Source organism: Acanthaster planci, linkage group LG08 (assembly GCF_054643075.1).
Source record: "Acanthaster planci isolate LZ-2023a linkage group LG08, COTS_SCS, whole genome shotgun sequence".
NCBI classification, from domain to species: domain Eukaryota; kingdom Metazoa; phylum Echinodermata; class Asteroidea; order Valvatida; family Acanthasteridae; genus Acanthaster; species Acanthaster planci.
The window spans coordinates 7,213,407-7,235,351 of record NC_141784.1 but is presented as its reverse complement, the minus strand read 5'-3'; the positions used below and the strand labels follow the sequence as shown (position 1 = coordinate 7,235,351).

The 21,945-nt window shown below is 39.9% G+C and overlaps 1 protein-coding gene across 3 annotated transcripts; it reads right to left on the bottom strand.

Moving 5' to 3' along the window:
• Positions 1-996: 996 nt before the first annotated feature.
• On the bottom strand, positions 997-21,470 carry LOC110985625 (uncharacterized). Of its 3 annotated transcripts, XM_087139649.1 has the most exons (12): positions 20,593-21,470; positions 14,340-14,477; positions 13,588-13,713; positions 12,754-12,879; positions 11,628-11,737; positions 8,086-8,144; positions 7,792-7,949; positions 7,398-7,563; positions 7,008-7,075; positions 6,615-6,729; positions 4,793-4,935; positions 997-4,373 (listed from the first exon to the last, which is right to left on the bottom strand). In XM_087139649.1, exons 1-12 carry the CDS (start codon positions 20,756-20,758, stop codon positions 4,048-4,050), a joined length of 1,701 nt encoding a protein of 566 aa, XP_086995775.1. In that variant the 5' UTR covers positions 20,759-21,470; the 3' UTR covers positions 997-4,047. The 3 variants fall into 3 exon arrangements, with proteins under 3 accessions (XP_086995775.1, XP_022102464.2, XP_086995776.1); XM_022246772.2 differs by lacking the exon at positions 12,754-12,879; XM_087139650.1 differs by lacking the exon at positions 13,588-13,713 and having other exon boundaries at positions 20,593-21,467.
• Between the last annotated feature and the right edge of the window lie 475 nt (positions 21,471-21,945).

Below are 21,945 nucleotides of genomic sequence, written 5' to 3'. Positions count from 1 at the left end.
AGTATATGTATTAATACAATTTCTTTTTGCTCTTGTTCAGAGCATTGATTCCTTACAATAGCCGATAAAACCGCCAATCATTTATTTGGTGCCTTAAATAGTTCTGGTACATGGTCCGTTATGGAGGAGATAAAATGGGTTGGGCTCATTTTCTAGAGGGCGCTTGGTGCACTAAGTCATAGTTCCAAACGCCACAACTCATTTTCGTAATGCATCGAATCAGGATCTGCTTCTCCATAGTGACTAAATTCTTGTTTTGATCTCTTTATATTAAAATCAGATATCCCGGGAGTGTGACGCACAGAAAGGACTGAAACTAGTCCCCGTTCACTATCCCAGGACAAGGTTGCTTGATGGCTGCGCACAGCACTAAATACACACCCAAGTGCAAAATCGATGAGAAATATCGCCGCCTGGTGACGCTTAGGAAGAGGGTGGCCTCGTGTGTCTTACTGGAAATTCAAGATAATGACCGCTAAATCAAATTCCTTAATTTAAGGATTAACCACGATTTGTCTTTTTTGTCCTGCCCCCAAATGGTACTTAAACCTCACGCTCAGGTGTAAATGTAGCCTGTGTGTGCAAATAGGTCCAGAAGTTTAAGGTTTTTGTGAACAAATTATCCTGAGTTAGAATCCATTAGTACAAAATGCTTGACTTATAGAAAAGAAGCTCTACACTTGCTCCTGCATGATTATGGCACTCCCGTGGAATCACAAAATATTACTGTACTCGACAACAGGAATTTAGTGATTTCGTAGAATGCACCTTGAGGGGAGCAAGTCAAGTGACTTCTTTACGACTTTTTGTCGAAGACAAGATGTCGAGGCACACAAGCCCGCCCGGGACACAGACCCCGTCCCAACGAAGGCTTCCAGAACAAAGTGCCCCATCGCTGTAATGCCACTGTACGGATTCTCAGCTAGCAACAAGGAAAGACAAATAGACGCTTTTGACCCCCAGACCTACACAGATCAGAAAACAAAGCAGAAAAAATCAGACTTCGACACCACTTTTATCTAAAATCTTTTTGTTTCAAAAATGGCTAGATGAAATACGGACGGAGTATTAAGAATGGATGCAAATGCAATTAAGGCACTTCTGGCAATCAAATACTATAGGAATAAGGAATATTTTAGTACAAATGGTTGATGCAGTTAACATAGCACAACAAAAGGTAAAACACAACAGAAATAATCATATTCTACGACTGGTTATCGTATATAGATATAAACAAATGAAAAAAACCTTATTACCAAGTGGACGACACAAACGCGAGAAAATTAAGCAAAACGAAAAAACAGGGTAAGATTTGAAGCTTTGCATGGCCTACACATTCCCCTGAGGACGGCCAGAGCATACTGGCCGAAACGTCGAGTTGAACACTCACCGGTTCTTCTCAGAACCACACCTCTTCCCAAAAGAGAATTTTTACATGGTGTACCCGCAAACCTACATCCTATGAAAAAACAGGGGTTGGTATTGACACCAACGCATTGAATTCAGCACGTTACACACATTTAAATGTATTATCAGTTAATTAACGACATTCTCAGCCTACCAGAATGCCCTAAGAGCAGGTTTGATATCGCCATATTCTACATCAATTAAGCATGTACTTTTTTCTGCCCATGAAATTCATAATCATCTCAAACTCTTCTTACGATCAAGTGAGGAAACGATCACAACGTTTACTAGAGATTAAAATATACGGGCGTCAAACCATGAACATCTAACAAACGAAGCACGGGGCAATAACAATGGACACTCATTGTTTGTTGGTGAACTGTGTTTCTTCTGTTAGATGTTCGTAGTGTCAGAGGGCAAATGGGGGAAAGAAAGGAAAGAAAAGGCTTAGAGAAACAAAACAAGGGAAAGGAGATGAAAATCAAAAATTGGTTGGAAATACCTCGGAAATCACACACTCCTTTCCACCGATAATGGATTATTATTTCGCCGGTGATGAGCACTTCACCCCTTCCCCTGAATATCTCCTGTCCCTTTGAAAAATATCCCAGTGACGCCCACACTCGAATCCACGACCTTTCTTTCCCTTCTGCAGTTCAGTTCAAGTCTTCATGGAATTAATATAGTGTACGCAATAATCTTGTAAAATGATAAGTGAAATGACAAAAACTAAAAGAATAAAATCTCACAATGTCACACGTCTTCGAATTAATTATACTATTATGCGGACAGCAAATATTAAGGTATGTTAACGTCATCAGTTTGAAAATTACAGTACAGAGAGCAAATAGATCATTTCAAGTTCACAGTAATTTTTCTATTCTCTGAAATCACAGAAAAGTATATATATACTTATTCGAACGTAAGTACTCCAATCACACATCGATGTTAACTGTCTGGCATTCTCAGCCCCAGTAGATGCAAAATCTGCACAATAGGTTTAATACTTTAGTGCAATATACAGCGGAAACTACTAGTGCATAAAAACAATAAGCTAGAGAACCAATACGAGGTGCAGACGAACATTGGAATAGGAAAATTATAGCTTTACTTAAGGAATTAATTTCCGACAATTAATTACATTAATTAGAAGTAACATTACAAGAGAAAAAAAGAAAAGCATGTGGACTGTGAAAATTACAAAAGAATCATGAAAAGAAAGTGAAATAAATGAGCTACAGACTTTAAGTACAGCATGACAACCGGATGCATTTACAACATTACGAATTTGTTCACTTACTGATGTTAAAATTATTCTTAAAACAATCTGCATACACAATAGAAACAGATGTTAAGAAACTCGACTAAACATGTACATGTTTAATCTGTAATTAGGAGTAACCCCTCATTTTGGAAAACACAGTCCCTTTAAAACAAACTGATCTGCAATATCTAGTGAACGACAGCAATATTTTGGAAAGAATGTTTCTTGTTTTATATATATACTATAGCATCCCTCTTTCATTTACAAGGGATAAGCATATTGAGCTCAGAAGCAAATGTACTTCCAAATATTAATAGCTCAAAAAGATGTTTCAGCTTGGGCAATACCCATGGAACACGAAACAAGAAGCTGAAGTTGAAATATTGGTACATGAAATGTATATAGACACGGCGTGTACAATTTACTTCTCTATGGAGCACATGAACGGCAATCCCACTCCAACAACTACCTGACAAGCTGACACACACTTTGCAACTGAGTTGAAGTCACATCTTGTTCATGGCCAGTCTCCATTTATACCCATCCGCTGCCTCGGGTCGTATTACGATATGGCCAACAGCTGGTACCTATAACAATCACATACATCACTAACAGTTCCATTTCTTATTTTAGTCGTTATGTAAGTCACACCTGAAGACGGTTTATCAAACCATTTGTATCAAACTAAGTATTTACTTCAATCTGAAGAGATTTGGTTTTTACGACAACAGTAGGTATACTTGATCTGTTTGTAGTTTATGGCTCATAAAACAGCAACAAACTCAAGAATGCACCGTTCATGCTCCCCTTGGAAATCATGTTTAGACGGTAGTGTCCTTCAAATAAATCGAAGCTTAACTCAACCACTCAACTAAGATAAATCTTATCCAATGGAGGAGAATCTACCATTAATAACTGTTTTCAAGTTTGATTAATTGAAGATGAATTTAGTCATGCTCTGCTGTTAAAATTCAGTTTCTCATAATGCAGAGATCACAACAATCACCAACTCCTGCATTCTTTGGCAAAAGGAACGCATATCAGCCAGCCGACTTCCAAATTCTCAAAATGTATGATGTTTTTACAGCTGTTAACGATTCTAATATACATTTTACAACGTGATCATACTCCACATGTTCAGATCGACGTTCGAATACATGTATTGCTTAAAATGTGTACTAACTACTCGTCATGGGCCCTTCCTTCCCCACGATTATAAGTAACCAATGCTAAGCTGTTACAAATGAAGGCATAGTGAGTAAAAATCGTAAATTAATAGAAAGTCTAGGTTCTACGTCAATACATGTACTACGATACGAACATGAGCAGTCAAAACTTTCCATTCTTTTCTCCAACAGACACTTCGTGATGTCATTTCATACTTTTATAATCTTCTTTCCAATGTCTGCTTTGGCCTCCTCTCCAGTTACCTCTGCGGTGGGAACTATGTCGCATTCATCCTCCACAAAGGCCTTATTGCTTATTCCTTGCTTTGGTTCCGTACTCGGTTGTTTTTCTTGTTCGGTCTTACAGTCTTGTTCTGTCGACCCCACCGGGGTTGGTGCCGAGGTTGGAGGCGGTGAGGCCCCGTTACCGCTCTGTGTGCTGCTTGCTGGAACATTGTTAACAGCAGCCTCACGTTCTCGCTGAGCTTTCGCCAGAAGGAAAGATTCATTGGTCTGAACGATCTCGTGCTGAAAACCTCCAAAATCAGACGAGAATTTTTTGAAAACTATTTGTACTCCCTATTTGTCAATGGAAATCACCCTGAGGTTAATTTAACGTAGGGTGTCTGTCAAATCCATTTTATCATTATTATTATTAGCACCATCACTCTGACGTGTTGAATCTCTTATTTTCTGGTTTTAACACCAGAGCGACGAAATGTTTCTAAAACACAGCCTATCAATTCTGTCTTTGCTTGCTCAAATCCTGCATGTCTATTAGAATACATGTATATTCCTAGAAAATAGTTTGGACTTTTAAAACGAAACAATGTACCGGTATTCAGATTAAGGGGTAGACATTACAAATTTCGTTACAAAATTAATAGACATGTACACAAGGTGTGTTGGTATTTTCCAATCATGTCTAACTCTGGCAACAGAATTTTAATCATACCTGGTTTGGGTGGAACGCCATGCTTCATATACTTGGTCAGGAGAAAGGATTCGATTGTCTGACAAGCCACGCCCCCTACAACAGGAGGAGGTTCATCTAGCATCTCCAGAGCCACCGAATTCTCAGCTGGGAACAGCTTAGACCTGAATTGGAAAAACAAAACAAAAAAATAATTAAATAAAAAAGATACTGACTAATTATCAAATATATAAGAAAAATAAGCATTTTAAGGGAAACATAGTAAGTAATATTGATATTTGGATTCGTGTGCAGGTATCCAATGAAAGGGGTATACCCCCACTCCTTTAAACATGTAGTAAAAACTACACGTTTCCATTTTCAGTTTCCTAATAATTTTCTTCCATATAGATCCCTAAAGTAGGCTATGTAAACCAAGCCGTAACCACACTAAAGATATAACATGGTCTTATTTTCTCCATGTCGTTCCACATTTTTCATAGACAACAACAGCGAGTCAACTTCCACGTGAGATTTATTGCCCAGAGTTGAACTGCAGCCCGCATAATGCCCTTGCGACAAGTCTGTCTTAAAGAATTCCACACGCCATGTGTGGCATTTCTGCTTGGGTCTGTCTCCACCAGCGAAGTGCTGTTCACAGTACACTGTCGCATGGCATCGTCGCACAATCGCAACGTTCCGTAGCATCAAGCTGTGGCATAGTTTTTTACTGTTTGGGTAGAGCCATCGGATTGGACAGTCGCTTCTTCCTATCCAGGTCGTAAGTGTTACGTCACCACAGTTCAAACCAAAGACGGTAACAGCGGCGCTATACAATCGCGCGGCGCAAAACAAACAAACCACGCCCACAGCTAAATGGAACCCAAAGTTAACGCACAACTTGAGTGCGCATCCAATGGAAGCTTGCAATCACTTGGTGCGTACGTGACGCAACTTTACAACGCGACGGTTCCTTTGCATGCAGTCGCTTTCTTGCCATTACTTTTGAAAACTGGCGTCACATCGTGCTGCCCCCTTGGTATCATCCTTTCCATCTTTCATATTTTTCTGTCTAAACATCGCTCCTCCCCCGTTGCGCATAGCGCGTGGCGTCGTGCGTTGCCTCCTTACGACCTGACTGGTTATGTGCATCATTAACATGCCAATACTTCAGTCATTAACGCTGAATGTGCCTCAGCATCCCATTTGGTGGCTGATGGCACAAGCAGTCGAAAGCAATTCGGATACTACAGAACAATCAGAGGTAAACATCATCAACATTGCTGGGCCACACCGAAACTGTACAAAAACGTGCTGCCAGATTAGCATTAGGTAACTATAGGGAACGTAATGTAACATAAATGAAACAGAACCTCGGATGGGATCTTTTGGTAGAGAGGCAATTTGAGGCTGGTCTGATTCTTCTCTGCAAAGCAGCAGACCACTTTGTAGCTACTGACAATTAGCTACGATAAATTCACCATCAAGCAAGACAAGACAAACATCAGCCATGTTCATTTCGAAAACTGACCAATGAAAGGACTGCTACCACCTTTCCCCACGGACGATTGCACATCACAGTTCTCTTTCTGTATAATTTAGGCAATCACCAATGACTAAAACCCTGAACTATCAGTTAAGTTCCAATGATCTGTTTGAACTGTACTTCAAAGCTTGCTGCCTTGTCTAGTGAATATCCACTAGGCTTAGATGGAGTTTATATATTAGTAAAAAGACGCAAAAAAGACTAATAACAAATTCAATGTTTTTCAGTAAGTTAGGGAAATTCCAGTAATTAATAGCAGGGCACTGAATATTCATCGCCCATACCCATTGTAGTGTCTATACTTCACCCAACACTTACGTATCACATTCCTTCCCCCGGTTAACTAATCTGTTATAGCCACATCCAATTATCATCACTAGCAGTAAGACAACAGCGATCCCAGCAGCTGCGATGATTCCGATGTAGGCATTATCTGCAAGACAAGACTGGTTTCATGATATTTTTAACCCTCAACAAAAGGTTACTTTAAGAAAATGCATATGACAGAACCCGTCACAGTTGTGACGTTTGGCATCTTGAACAAATGTAACAACCGTTGGCAGCGTCATAAACTATACGACTCGTAAATGTGTTATTTTTTAGAGGCTATTGTCCGGATAAATATCTTGTATTTGGTAAGTAGACATATTTGGTTGGGAAAACTTTTGAACAAAAAGAGTTTAATGCACGTAACGCTACATGCCAACCTACCATCTCTCCCACCACTTGGTGGCAATGGTTTCTTATCACATCGATAGCCGAAGAAACCTTTCTTGCATCTGTAAAACCATGGTAAAACCGAAGAAAGTGATATTAACCATGCCAAATAATATAAATCGACCCAAGTGACAAACAGCAGGAACGCTGAGGGCGCAACACACATTCTTGCAAACGGCTATAAGAACAGAAACCAGCTATGGACACACGATGTTTTCAGTGCATCTCTGCAGGCGGAAACAAATATTTCAGGGACTAGGTTCAAGCAACAGACTATGTTGCTCTGCTTGTAACTGAATTGTTGATGTTTTAACACTTGGCGTTACAAAACGTGTTAAAAGACCGTAATAAGATGGGAAATATATGAACTATACGACAACTCACTTGCATTGAATGTAATCATTACTTTCTTGACATGTAGAATTATTCAAACAGTAGCCTTTGTTGTCGCTACAACTTGCTGTACACTTGATTCCTGAAGCCATGCATTTCATCTCAGTCTGAAGGCACGGTCGAACATCACATGCATTGTTCAGCTCCATAACTTCCCCTAATGTAGGAAAGATATTTTTAGGCTTCCAGAAAACCATCTTCGTATCAATTACAGGTCAGAGCTTGAGTTGGTGTTGAAGAGCGGAATTCTACTGATATAAGCCTACTTTGATTTGCGGCAATTACAACTTTAATTTCAGACACTTTGACAGATATTACATTCAAACCTCAGGAATATAGAAAAAAAGTTAAAGTATGACGGTTTGACAAATCTTATCGCACAAACCATTCCCCGATACAAGCTTCAAGTCTTCCACCTCAAACGCCCCCAACGTTCCATTCAGTACAACTTGCTCGAAGAGAGTCATTATCACTTCTTCGCGCTCTTTGATGTTGAGAACTTCTTTAAATTCTAGTTTCACGTCGGCAATAATGCTTCCGTTTCTGCAGTCAGAAAACATCCACATTGCATTAATGTTACACTCATGTTAGAAACATGTTGAGATATAAATATAGGCCAACATGTAGCTACTAAAGATGGACAACTTTTAGCATGCAAACGACAATACCGCCTACTTACCGCAATTCCGATACAGTCACGGATTTCAACTTTTTGTTTCCGATGAACAATTCTTTAAACTAGAGAATAAAATGGAAAGTTTTTACAAAATCATAGCTGCTGAGTAAAAAGCTTTAGTTTTCTGTTATGTGAATTAAGGCTGTGCTTGGAATATGAATAATCAGTTGTCTTCCAAACCAGAGGTTCGGAGCAATAAAACACTGTCGCCAATTTTCACCGCCGAAAATTTTGCGTCCTGACGGGTAAGCTCGACAGAGACCTGTAGTTAACATCACCCAAACGATGGATTGTTTAGATTACTTTCCCATTTTCCAGGGGCATGGGGGTTGCCCCCCCCCATAAATTAATAAATGAATAAAAAGAAAAGAAAAAGTTCGGGGAAAACAAAATGGACCCAGCCCCATAAATGCGACAAAGGTTTAAAAACAACCCTGCTTCCAACCTCCCTAAGTTTACGGCCGCAACCCTAACATTTTTAGTTCACCCCCCCCTCCGCTTTGGAAAATCCTGGATCCTCTCCTAGTTAAAGCTTTGAATTTTGAAAAGGCATCATCAAATCGAATATGGTCCAGAAATTTGAGGCGTTTTCACGACATTCATACAATAAACAATGCGATAAATTGTTGCCACTGGAACTCAGAAGTAACATCTTAAAAAGAGGTATGTTGACATATAGGTGCCCGTACAGTTACCTCATTTAGAATGGGGGGGGGGAGCAAAGGGTTGAGCCTCGGAACACGACAGCATTGAGCAGCAATCAAAACCACTAAATTGCCACTACTGTTTGGAGAAAACTTCTTCATCAGGTAAATATAATGATTCTTGCAATAAACACGATAACGAGGATGAAAACCAAGGGCGTAGGTTGGGGGGGTGCTCCCCCCCACCCCGCCAGCAGAAGGGAGTTCCGCTTGAGGCGTTTATATTCTATTTTGTAAAACAAACAACATTACGTTATTTCATTTAGGTGAAAGTACGTGGGTTTTTTTATACACGATGACTGAAAAGTAAAACAGCAAATACAGTCGACTCTCGTTATTACGAAATCCGCGGGACCCAGGAAATGTTCGTTATATCCGACATTCGTTGTAGGCGGAACGCAGTGCGATGGCTTCGGTGTATTGTATATATGCATTATTACGATTGAACGACAATCGGAGTTAACTCGCCCACTGCGGCGCGACCACCTGCATGCGAGATCATATGAAGCAAACTATGGGACAGAGAGAACCCTCCCCCGTGTTGGTCATTGTTATACTGGTAGGTTATCTCAGGAATTCTTTTCAGACTGGGGGATGTGTTAAGTGACAATAGGCTGGGGTGTGTATAGGGATTGGACTTGTTGGGGGGTATATACCCTCTATCCCATTTCGTGCCCAGTATACGCGAGATGGTCACTGAAGAAGCATGATGTCTTGAGGAAATGTTGCGATTGGATAGCTAAGGCCGCATCCGAATCTCTTGTCTACAGCTAGGTCTAGGTCTTCGCTCCATTGGAAATGCGTGGAGACGCGTAGACAATAGACCTAGCCGTAGCTCTGGAAGCCCGTTTCGGACACGGCCTAAGTCTTACAAAATGTACGTCATGTAAGCGCACAATCTCATTGGCGGGCGTACTAATTCTTTTGACAGCAACATTAATAATTCAGCGTTGGGCGATAAGTTGGGCTCTTAGGAAGCGAGAATAGTCAAGCAAACTTATTTGGGGTGTATTTTTATCGGAATTAGAAAGGAAATTTTGTTCTGGCGTGGCTGTAAGCAGTGTAAAATCACCAATTTTTCAATCGTGCACTACGCTAGTCATGACGAGCAATTGGCGAAGGCGGGCGATAAAATTATGCTTCGGCAGGAAATTTGGTGGAAACACGCTCACTTCCAGTACGAGCAGTACAACCTCAAATTAAATGCACAAATACAGAAAATACAAACACAGACATTTTTAACGGTACTGATTTTTTGACTTGCAACTGTAGAGCTGCATTCGCATACGATGTGGTGCAACGTACGACGCTTTTTGGGCTGGAATACGGTACATATACGGTAGACTGGTTGCCGCATTTCCATTATGCCTTCTTTGGCAATGGTTCGGCGAAGCGGGAACCAGTGTAGCTTTGCTTCAATTGCATTGTACTGTGCACTTGTTTTCATTACTGCGATTCGTAAAATGGGTCAATAATGGTTTTGCAGGCAACGGAGCAGTGGCGTAACTACGGGGGGGGGGGTACGGGGGCACGTGTCCTCCAACGGAGGCCCGTGCCCCCCCTTGAAATTTTGAAATGGACAAAAAATATATATGCCTAGTTCAATTATTGTCAGTGCCCCCTGAAAAAATTTGTGCACCCCAGGTGCCCCCTCAGCTGTTGCCCCCTAGTTACGCCAATGCAACGGAGTCCCAAAACCTTCCGTTGCAACAGGAATATCGTACGCTGCGATTTTGCTGTAACAAATTTTCTCCCCACAGAAATGTGCGCACAGATGTGTGTTTGCTTCAATTCAATTTTGTTATAGCCGATTCCGTGTAACGACAGTCGACTTTACATGTATCTTGGGCAATCTGCTTTTCACGTGCGCACTTTGCTTTTCTCGTTTAAATAATGGAAGTTTGGAGTTCCGCTTTCTTGAAAATCGCAACCGCCCTCCCCCTGGCCAAACCAGCCCACGCCCCTGAAAACTCACCCTCAATACAAGCCAAAAGGAAACGTTAATACGTGTAACAATTAACCTACTTAAAACAATTGTAAAATTCAGAAAGCTGTGTGGGATCACGTCCTTGATGTGAGTATCGAATATCTCATTCTTTGAACAAAAATGTAGGTCTTGTTTTACAACCAAACCGCAGACCTTAGGCCTATAAGAATTTCACACTTGCTGACTATACGTCAGTGTTATGAGGTCACACCCTTTCGTTGCAGACAAAAACAAACATTTAATCTGGCTGTCAACCAAAGCCACGTAAAATATTTAAAATATTTAAAGCATGCTGGCTGGATGTAAAGCGTGTTGGCACTTGCTAATTACGTGTCAAAGCCCTTCCGTAAGTAGTAAAAATGCAGTCTAGATTGTACAAGCATGTGGTTGCTTAAAATAAATGTATATTGTTATCATGCTTACCCCTCAACCTTCAGCTCATAAACCTTGTGACTGACACGATTGTCTCTACAAACATCCATCCAAGTAAGCATTCGAGAACATTCCAATAAGTGGAGCCCAAATGACCTATATAGAAATCACTGAGGTACTATTTGGAACAGAGTCAAGACTCCTACGCATATTTCGTGGCAATCAATGCCAACATCTGTTTCGCTTTTGCTGATAATTTAACCACACCCCTATTGCAAGTTATGCATCTGAAGAAATTTCAAGAGTTTCGTAATATAATCCAGAGCTTTTCTGGAGAGTTCATACATGCTACATGTAACTTACAAACGCCCTCCAAAATGTCCGCGTCTACGACACTCATAACTGAAGTAACGAAAGGGGAAAGATCAAAGCGACAACAATGACGTCAACATTTGCAATGGAAAAAAGTCTTGAATCTATACCTCTTGGACCAGCAATCTTTCCAGTTCTTCCCTTTCGGTTTGGTTCTTGATGTTGTCGTAGTCTTTGTTGCTAATGTTAAATCGTATAACAAAAGTTGACCCAGGAAGATCTGGGAAGAAACAAGGAGTACCATAAAAGTGAAATGTTTGTACATGTACATATACCAACTCAGGAACAAAACAGCCATGAAACTAATCAAGTAAGAGCAACTCTAAATTCTGATAAGAATTTTTTTGAGTAAAAAATCCGAAATAGACAAAAAAGAAGTTTCTATGAACGAAGAACAGAACAAGAAAACAGAACGCATATAACACAGGCACTGAAAAGCAAAGATGGTAAAGTAACAGTAGTATCCACAAAAGTTATCGTACGGCTGGTTCATACTACACGCGAATATGAAAGCAAAACCAATCTGACTTGACGAAAGATTTGACGTCACAAATTGGCAGTTGTGTTCACCTTCGTGAAGCATGAACCGGCCTTCACAAGTTTTTTTTGGCAGTCTAATCTCAGTGCAACTCGCTTGAACCCTCCATCTCACTTTAACATCTTCATCTTTAAGAACCAAACTATAACTCTAAGTGGCACACAAAAAGTTATCTGAGCTTAGTTAATTGGACAAAGTTGTCATGGTTACTGAGCAGAATTTTAGTTGTCTCTCCGTGAAAAAACACCCCATCGGCACAAAGTCAGTAGATCGCGTTAAATAGGATTTGGATGTGTCCATTTTATTATTTCGAAACGCATTGTCACCGCTGTACTAGACCTTTCCAAGAAATCCTATAACAGAATTACGTGTTGTTTCTTACTTTTCCAGGTATGTCTTTTTAATTCTCACATTTTCCCAAGACATCAAAATGCACGGTCCATACCTCGAATTACTCTGCGCCAGAGTACATGGGCTACGATAACAGCGAATGTCAAAAGACAGCTGTAAATGAGTGATGAGAGTACTAGGGCACGAAACGGCTATGAGTCGGATATATTATCCATTCAAAAGCGACTAGTGAATTTTCTTTATGATACGAGAATGCCTCAGCCAGACTTAGTGAGAGAGACACTAGACAGCTCTGGTTAAGATTACAAATAAGGAAAGTAAATTAACAAAGTTTATTATACATGTACCTGTTATGAGTTCTGGTGTGCTTTCTTCAGTGGTCAATTCCTCCAATGTGTCAACGGTGGTATTGAGTACGGTACCCGTCTCATTATCCAAGGTATCTGTCACAGTCTCGGTCACAAGGTCTGACTCTACACAAGAAAGATCAAGCAAATACATCGGCAATCTTAAATGAATTTAAGAGGTGTATAATAACAAAAATGTTAACAGTTTAGGAAATGGTTTCTCATTATCTCAATTAAACTACGACTCCGTAAGATGCTGAAAACAGTGCTGTCCGAGACGTCTTCATTTATATTAAACGGACGTATAATCCCACGTCTATTTAAATACGGAAAAAGCTCTATGTTTGTAAAATATACGAATTCAATCTTGTTCTAAAGGTTATAGACCCTGCCACAGCCAAAAGCTATCCTTTCGCTTTCATTAATTAAATTCTTGAGCTTTATAAGTTTTGTCAAGTATTTGTAATCACACAAAGGTACCTTTCTATTTTGATGCATATTCAATTCCATTCCTTCAAGTGAGAACATGTTAAGGTTATGCATTTCAGTAACTCAAATCAGAACAGAGTTCAGTTACACCCTAAATAAGCGGAAGTACTTTAGGAAAGGGCTGTTAGTCTGACATTATATTTTAAAAGCAACGTGAGTGAATTTTCATGAAAGTACGAGAATGCTCCAGTCACGCAGAAACACTGAAAACGGCACTGGACACCTCCTGAATAGGATTACAAAAGAGGAAAGTAAATAAAATACCTGTTGTGAGCTCTTGTGTGACAGCTCTGGTTAAGATTACAAATAAGGAAAGTAAATTAACAAAGTTTATTATACATGTACCTGTTATGAGTTCTGGTGTGGTTTCTTCAGTGGTCAATTCCTCCAATGTGTCAACGGTGGTATTGAGTACAGTCCCCGTCTCATTATCCAAGGTATCTGTCACGGTCTCGGTCACAAGGTCTGACTCTACACAAGAAAGATCAAGCAAATACATCGGCAATCTTAAATGAATTTAAGAGGTGTACAATAACAAAAATGTTAACAGTTTAGGAAATGGTTTCTCATTATCTCAATTAAACTACGACTCCGTAAGATGCTGAAAACAGTGCTGTACGGGGCGTTTTCATTTATATTAAACGGACGTATAATCCCACGTCTATTTAAATATGGAAAAAGCTCTATGTTTGTAAAATATACGAATTCAAACTTGTTCTAAAGGTTATAGACCCCGCCACAGCCAAAAGCTATCCTTTCGCTTTCATTAATTAAATTCTTGAGCTTTACAAGTTTTGTCAAGTATTTGTAATCACACAAAGGTACCTTTCTATTGATGCATATTCAATTCCATTCCTTCAAGTGAAAACATGTTAAAGTTATGCATTTCAGTAACTCAAATCAGAACAGAGTTCAGTTACACCCTAAATAAGCGGAAGTACTTTAGGAAAGGGCTGTTAGTCTGACATTATCTTTTTAAAAGCAACGTGAGTGAATTTTCCTGAAAGTACGAGAATGCCCCAGCCATGCAGAAACACTGAAAACGGCACTGGACACCTCCTGAATAGGATTACAGAAGAGGAAAGTAAATAAAATACCTGTTGTGAGCTCTTGTGTGGTTTCTTCGGCAGTATATTCCTCCACTGTTTCAACGGTGGTACTGAGTGTGGTCCCCGGCTCATTATCCACAAACTCAGTGACAATATCCGTCAAATTATCGGTCAAAAAATCCGTCTCTACATAAGAAAGATCAACCAAACAGGCCACATCGGTAATTTTTAATTGATTTTATGAAGTGTACCGTAACAAAAAAGTCAACATTTTAGGAAATGGTTTCTCATTATTTCAACGCTTCCTTCATCGTAAACTACGCGGCTGCAAGATGCTTTGAACCGTAGTCCGGTGGGTTTTCATTTAATATTAAACTAAGGTAGAGTCCAACGTCTATTTCAAAATGGGAAAAAAATGTTTGTAAAACCTACGAATTGAAACTTGTTATAAAGGTTAGAAGACCTTGTCGCTGCCTACGCTAGATTTTCACTTTTCTGTTGCGGCGTCTTCAGTACGATTCTTGTCTGCACGTAAAATATGTTATGCATTTCAGTAACACAAATCAGAACACAGTTAAGTTTCGCAATGCACGAAAAACGGCATATAAAGGCATGCTAATCACGTCTTGCAACGGAATCATAGCATCGTTACAAGGTCATGTCATAACTCATCATTATATTGCAGTTTGTCTTATCTGAGATACTGGGTGAATTTTGGTCAAATAAAGGGCGTCAATTTATGTCACAATTATCAAGCTATTAATGATAACCTCCAAGAACAAATACCACCAATGTCAGGGCAGGAGTCCAGCTTTACTGCAAATAATTTTCAAACGAAATGATACAACCACGGGTTTGTCTATTTTGACCGCAGAGACGCATTTCTGGCCCCATGCGGTCTGCCGTGACGAGAATGCTGGACGCCGACCGTGATCTGCTCTGATCCACGGCCAAGGTTCAAGCACAGCCGGCATGACATCTGTCCAAATGCTGGTCCGATTAATATAATTTCTTGATATTTGGTATTGGGTCAATTGTAGGTCAAATCAAGGACAAATTATTTATGATAAAAGGTTGCTTCCTCAACTGAGATCGCATGCACACAGCTATAACTTATTTTTATTACAAACATCCTGTACAAATTTTGATTACTTAGTTAAGTTCGGACAAGGGGCAAAACTTCTCATTTATGGATATATCTAAATTTTAATTGGCTAACTGACTGAGAGGCTTACTCTGCCTTTTAGACAGAAATCGCACAGGGGAAAACAAAGCGAGTTTATTTTACTTTACTTTACCGAATAGTCGAAATGTTGTAATATGTAGCGTTCTTTGAAAATCTAGAAAGTTTTTTATAAAGTTTTTAGAAAGTATTTAATGAAATGATACCGGTTCACAAGTTCATGGGCTTGCTTTAAGTCATACAGGGCTAGTTTAGTCATATCTACTGCATGCCTGCTGTGCTGAGAGGGAACTTGCAAAGATGAACACTGAAATCGTACACACTGATCATACGTCGTACCACGGTCGTACACACTGATCATACGTCGTATACACAGATCATGCGTCGTACACATTGATCTTTTCAATCCAATGCATAATCTCATCCTACAATACCAACTTCTACCGACACTGCAGGGGGTCAGGTGGAAAACAAAACAAAAGAAAGTACTTTGCTCCAATGACGTCAGCGTATCAGTTTCACATTATAAAAACATGTCTGGGTTTCAAGCATCGCACGCTGCGCGCCCCCAACGGCTTAATTGGGGAAGGTATGTGTGAATGAGTGAATGATCCTTACAAGGATATGGCAAGGCGACCAGGTATCACTTCTGAAGATTAACCTTTCAAAGTAAAAGTGTTGATCACAAGAATTCCTCCGTGACGCCTTACATTGGTTTCACTAGAAGGAACTTTTTCGGGGGAGGGGTATGTTTGGCTGTTTTGAGGTGTGTTGCTTGTGAGGCTGGCAAAGCCACAATATTTGTCAAAAAGACTGTAACTAGTAGAAATTCTTTTGCAGCTTATTTCAAGAAATGTTCATTGTCATTAAGCATTTTTTTTATTATTTCTTTCCCCGTTTCCTTGGTCAATGCTGCATACAAAATTAAGAATGAAAACCTTTCCTGTAGCTTTTTTTCGTTCAAAACAATGTGTCTGGCTTTTTCTCAAAATTGTTGGTATCACGACAGAACTGAAAAACCTCAAACACCGGACTCACTTAAAAATACTTCTTGGGTCGAGAATAAAGAAGAATGTTTGTGGTCAGCTTTCGGTAAGAACGAAACAGTTGTCTAGATGAGCGAAGGGTAATGAAATCTAGGCCAAAATTATGGTAGCTTCTCTAGAACAACAGGAACAGGCGTGGAAGTCACAGGGGGTCAAGGGGCAAAAAAAGGAAAATAAACAATAAATAAAAACAATGACATAAAAGGGCATAAAATCGACAATTTGCTTAAATATACCTCGACATGGAACTCTTTCCACTGTCACTGGTTTATCAGTACTTCCCTCCCCAAGAAAATTTGCCAACAAGAACTCCCCCTCCCCCAGAAAATTTAGGCTACACCCATGGCACCAGGAATGTGTCCTGCACACAGACAGAATCTTGTTGGATAACTTTTGAAAATGACAGCCATTGTGCATTACCTTTTTATAAAAAGTATGATTTATAGGTTTTTCCGTCTGATAGAGGTGAGCGCTACTCGGCTCTATTTCATAATTGGTAACAGTCAGTCACTTAATCAATGGGCACATTTTTTTTCATTCATCATGCTATAAAAACCCTACGAGAGAAAATGGTTGAGGGTAGGGTCTTGATTGACACCACAAAACATAACGTACATTACCTGCACACAGTGGAAGAGAATTTTCCACCATGGACTTGAGTCACATTTTCACTTTCGAATATAACACAACTTGTTGATATTTTCTGGCTTGAGAAGAAACTGAAGAAACTGGGAGTTTAAAAGGGCATAAAGGAGGTATGCACGGTAACCCCAAGAATGTCGAGTTACAATTTGATCTTTGTTTTTCCCTACTTTTGTTCGTTGTGCGATTGAAGCACGGGATCATGGTCCTTTTCTCTGTAAGGAATAAGGACCATTTACATGTAAATGTACATGTACAAGTATACTTAATGTGTGTACGTTTAGTTTGTACACAACCGACCAAGGCTGGTCTTCTTCCAAAATGAACGCCCTTACCAACGTTTTATCGTTCACCAAGTGACACTGTGCTGAGAGGGGCTTAATAGGGTACGGCCCGGCAGTGAAGCAAATACATGTACACTGTACATGTACATGCATTTTTGACTGACTCCACGAGAACCATCAACATGCATGTTTGGATAGTCGTCTTATAGCTGTTCTGAACTTGACCTATCACCTAGCTATGTGGACCACTCCCTTGAAGGTTTGACCCGATGGTTGAAGTCAAGCGTCGTTAAATGTGACCCTCAAAGCAGAGTACGGGTAAGGGTCCTTATCGGTAATAGGCTATGCACATATTGGAAGTCTCAATGCAAAAACAGTTAAATAGACAGGGTGAAAGGGTGTATACTTCCACGAAAAAGACTCGATCAAACATGAGGACGTCCTTAAGCACATTCTCCAAAATATATATTAGATACTGTGCACGTTCGTTGAAACTTTTAAGGAGACAAGGAACACGGCTCTGTAGCACACCGCCTACACTAATAGTACAACAACATGCATATTTAAATAGTATTTCCACTAGGGTAATTTTCAGGGTAATTTGGATCATACGGTAGGTTTGCAGCAGAGGTGTTATTTATTTGAACAAAACTGAGTACATGTACCTGTACTTTGGGGCTATTTTGTGCACACAAGAACCAACTGGAAAAAAACTACTAGCAAGCAGACAGGAAGCCAGGCTCCATACTCTCTGAGTGTGGTCTGAGGCGAAGATGATGGTCACACCTCCATTGGCACCGCAACAACACGGGCATTGTTCTCACGAATAGCCTTGGGCTTTGGGGATACCAAGTAATAATCAAGTTACTCCACATGCGGTAAAGATGAAACTTGTGAACAGGGTGGGACTGTCTTTAAAAATGTAGATTGATTCAGATCATGGAGGGTAACAATGAAAGGTATTCGAAATGTAGTTTGTGGTATTGTTTCCCAAAACACAAGAGTCAAAAATTAACATTTGGTCCAGTCATTGAAAATGGAGGATGGGCCCCTTCCAGCTCATTACATATGGTGTCATTCTCAAATAATGTTCGTTCTGTCCTTGCTCTATGGTTCGTTGTATGTAGCAAGCAACAATCAGAAGTGTTATGTCGTCGTTTCCTTGACACCACATAAATTGCAACAGAGGCGAAAATAAAACATGTTGTTTTGCTTAACCCCCAAAATAAAGCCACGAGATAAAAATGAACCCTCTACAATCACTGTGATAAGATTTCACCTCAGTTAAAAAAACCCAGATGTAGTTTTTAAAGCTGACGGTAATAAGGCGTGCATACATTCAGAAACAATGGTCGTACTTGTCTAGTGTATTATGCTAGATAGGTAGCCCTCTGATCGTCGTGGACTTTAAGATATTCTCAAGTTTGCCATGCTGTGGCACGAATTTCCAATCTCAACGGGGAGAGTAGTTGAAGTAATTCAATACTCTTTCAATCAATGACCTAGCCAACGTCTAGGAGACAGAGACGAAAGCACGTTCCCTTGATAAAGAAACAGAACACTGTTTGGAAATAGGAACACAAATTATTGGGCCCTGGAGTCTGAATCAAGACGCAAAATGTTTATAGTATATTACTTTTTTCCGTCCAGTTTGTTTTGCAAACGTCTTATCACCATGTCTGTTTGTTTTATTTTACCAACAGCCAATTAAAAGCAATCGTGTCTCGAATTCCAGAAGCGACAGTCTCGAATGGCAGTGCTCTGCATACGATATGCTGTATGTTGATTTCTCATTTCCACGAGCTTTTGAAAGTGATTAGTTTAAGTCCGAACACGTACATTTACAGGTACAAAGGTAACCTGTGCCCTATTGAAATAAACACAGGTACCCAGGTGTACCCATTAATCAACCCTAAAATTCAGAGAAGACAGAGAAAGGGTAAATTTGATAATGCATCTAACTTGCCAATTAACCAAACACCTCCAACAAACTATGGACATTAATGTAAAATATGCTTTTGCTGTACATGCACCTGTAAGCTGTAGCCCCGTTTTTCTGAAATATTTTACACAAAGGCCTTCCTTTTCCGAAAAGTTACCGTCTCTAATGGCGGTTACAGGTACCCAGCCCTGTGAAAAAATCCATCAAAATTAACGCCGAATTGCCTGGCAGACATGGGTTCCGTGAGTTTTCCCGTAAAATGTGCAGTCTCCGTAACTACAAGTTATATGAATTGTACGGGAAACCGTCAACTTAATAGCCTTACCGGCTTATGCATTTTACAGAAACCCATGGCTACAAGGCATTTTCTATAAATTTACGGGATATTTTAGTTCTATATTTTGTAAACCAGTTTCTGATATCATTGGTCGAGAACTTCAACTAAGATGCTGAGTAACAAGTCCAGAGTAATTGTTTCCAACAATCATGACAATTATTAAGAAAGTTGTTAATAGTTTTAGCCAAAGTCAGCCTCATAATGGGACCGTGCAATACAGTTTTTCTACTATACAGCCCTTGCATGCCTTGATATTGCACCTTTGTGTTTCACTTAACTTTAATTTGCAATTTCCAATACAAATTTGCATAGGCCCATTCATGAGCAAAACTGTGCTGTCATCCAAGGCTGTCACGGTGCCGTCATGAATTTCCATTTCTTTGACGATTTATTGTGTAAGTACCTGTACACGAGGCCATCAGGTTCATGTATATATGGCTATAAGCCAACTAGCATTAGTAATAGTAGCAACCTTTTCTCAGAAATGTTTTGCCAAAAACAAATGTTGGGGGTAGCATAAAAACAAGTAAACTGAACAGGTATGACAGGGGCTCCTTTGATTAACATCTCAGTGATAGCAACCCCACTTAGCTGGAAAAATGGAATATTAATATTAACATTCAAAAGTGCAGTTTCCGATACTTCGATTCCAGAGGATTTAAAACAATTTTCACGCATTGAAGAGGTATAAAGATATACATAAAAAGTGAGTACAAGAAACATTCATTGCATGGATCCTGTAAAGAATGATTAGTAATGTAATACAACGAATAATGGTGACTAACATCTTATTATTATAAGAATATTATTACGGACATTTTCTCTGATTTGCAAAGCTATTATGCTGTATTTGTATACAGTACATACCTGTCGTCGTGTTTACCTCGGTCGTATCCACTGTTTGAGCTGCTGATAGTTTTATCGACATCGTCAAACACAGACAGAAAATGAAAATCACAAGTGGCAGTTGGATGATCTGCAGACATTTCTGACCAGAGCTCTCCACAAGGGAATTGACAAGACGTGAAGCCATTTCGGAAGCAGCAATGGAGGTGAGATATCAAAACGAAGACGGCGAACGATGCACAGAATCGGTTTAAACTATTCACGTACACAATTATAAAAGTACACTAGACGGCGTTGACCACCTAAGAGTTCAGTAAAGTATATTGCCGATATCAAGACAATATGCATGCTCAGTGTATGTATCCAAGATATCAAGCACCTTGACTTGATAATTTATGCATTAAAGTTGTAGTAAAATGAGGAGTCACGTTCACCGTGACGGCTCTGCAATGCCATCAACTTTACTGACACGAAGACAACTTTCCAGTAAAAATAAACATTCTCCTAGCACCACCAACTAACTCAGCTTTCCCAACTTGCGCAACGAGTACAAGTGCTGCAACCATATGACCCCGGTGCAACACAGACTGAAGAGGTTGCAGTATTCGTGCGGTAGTAGAGAGAACAGGTCCACGTACGTCCTTGATGGAAGTTCTACGGCCTTTATCAAGTAGTCAGTAGGTGATTTCCCAGAAATCTCACTGTTGCTCTATATGTAGATTAACCCATAAACCCCATGCAGTCTGGCTTATTGCGTCTATAATCTCGGAGATACTCACAAATCATTAATTTTACGCATTATTTCTGAACGAATTACCGTATCAAGTGACAAGGTTGATGTGATTATGCCAAGTCTTGTAGGCTGAGGGCAATTTATATCGTACAAGATGACGTTTACAAACATCACAGGCAGACGCCATGAATGACCCTTGATGGTAGTTTACAAACGAGACTCCAAATCAGCCGTCTGTCTTAGTCTTAACATGGAGGTAGGAACGTGAGGTTGAAGGTAGACGGCTGGACGTCCCGATCTGCTCCAAGCGGAACCAAAGAGGGCGTTTTTTTTTTGTTTTTTGGGGGTTTTTTGTACTCACCACACAGGGTTACAGTCCACTCATTCAAGCCCCATTGAAAACAGTGTAAAATCAGGACTGTTCAGGGCCCAATAACATGCACGCCAACATCCCTGAGATTTCTGAAACACAAATGAAATTCTTGTCTGGTCGCTTTTATTTCAATTTCTTTTCAACGTTTTGTGGATTAACCAATTACATTTTTAATTATTGCCATACAACAACATCACGCCCCACAAAGTCTGATTGCAGCTATTTTTCAAGTGGCAACCCTCAACTTTCTCGGGCACTCAGGACCATT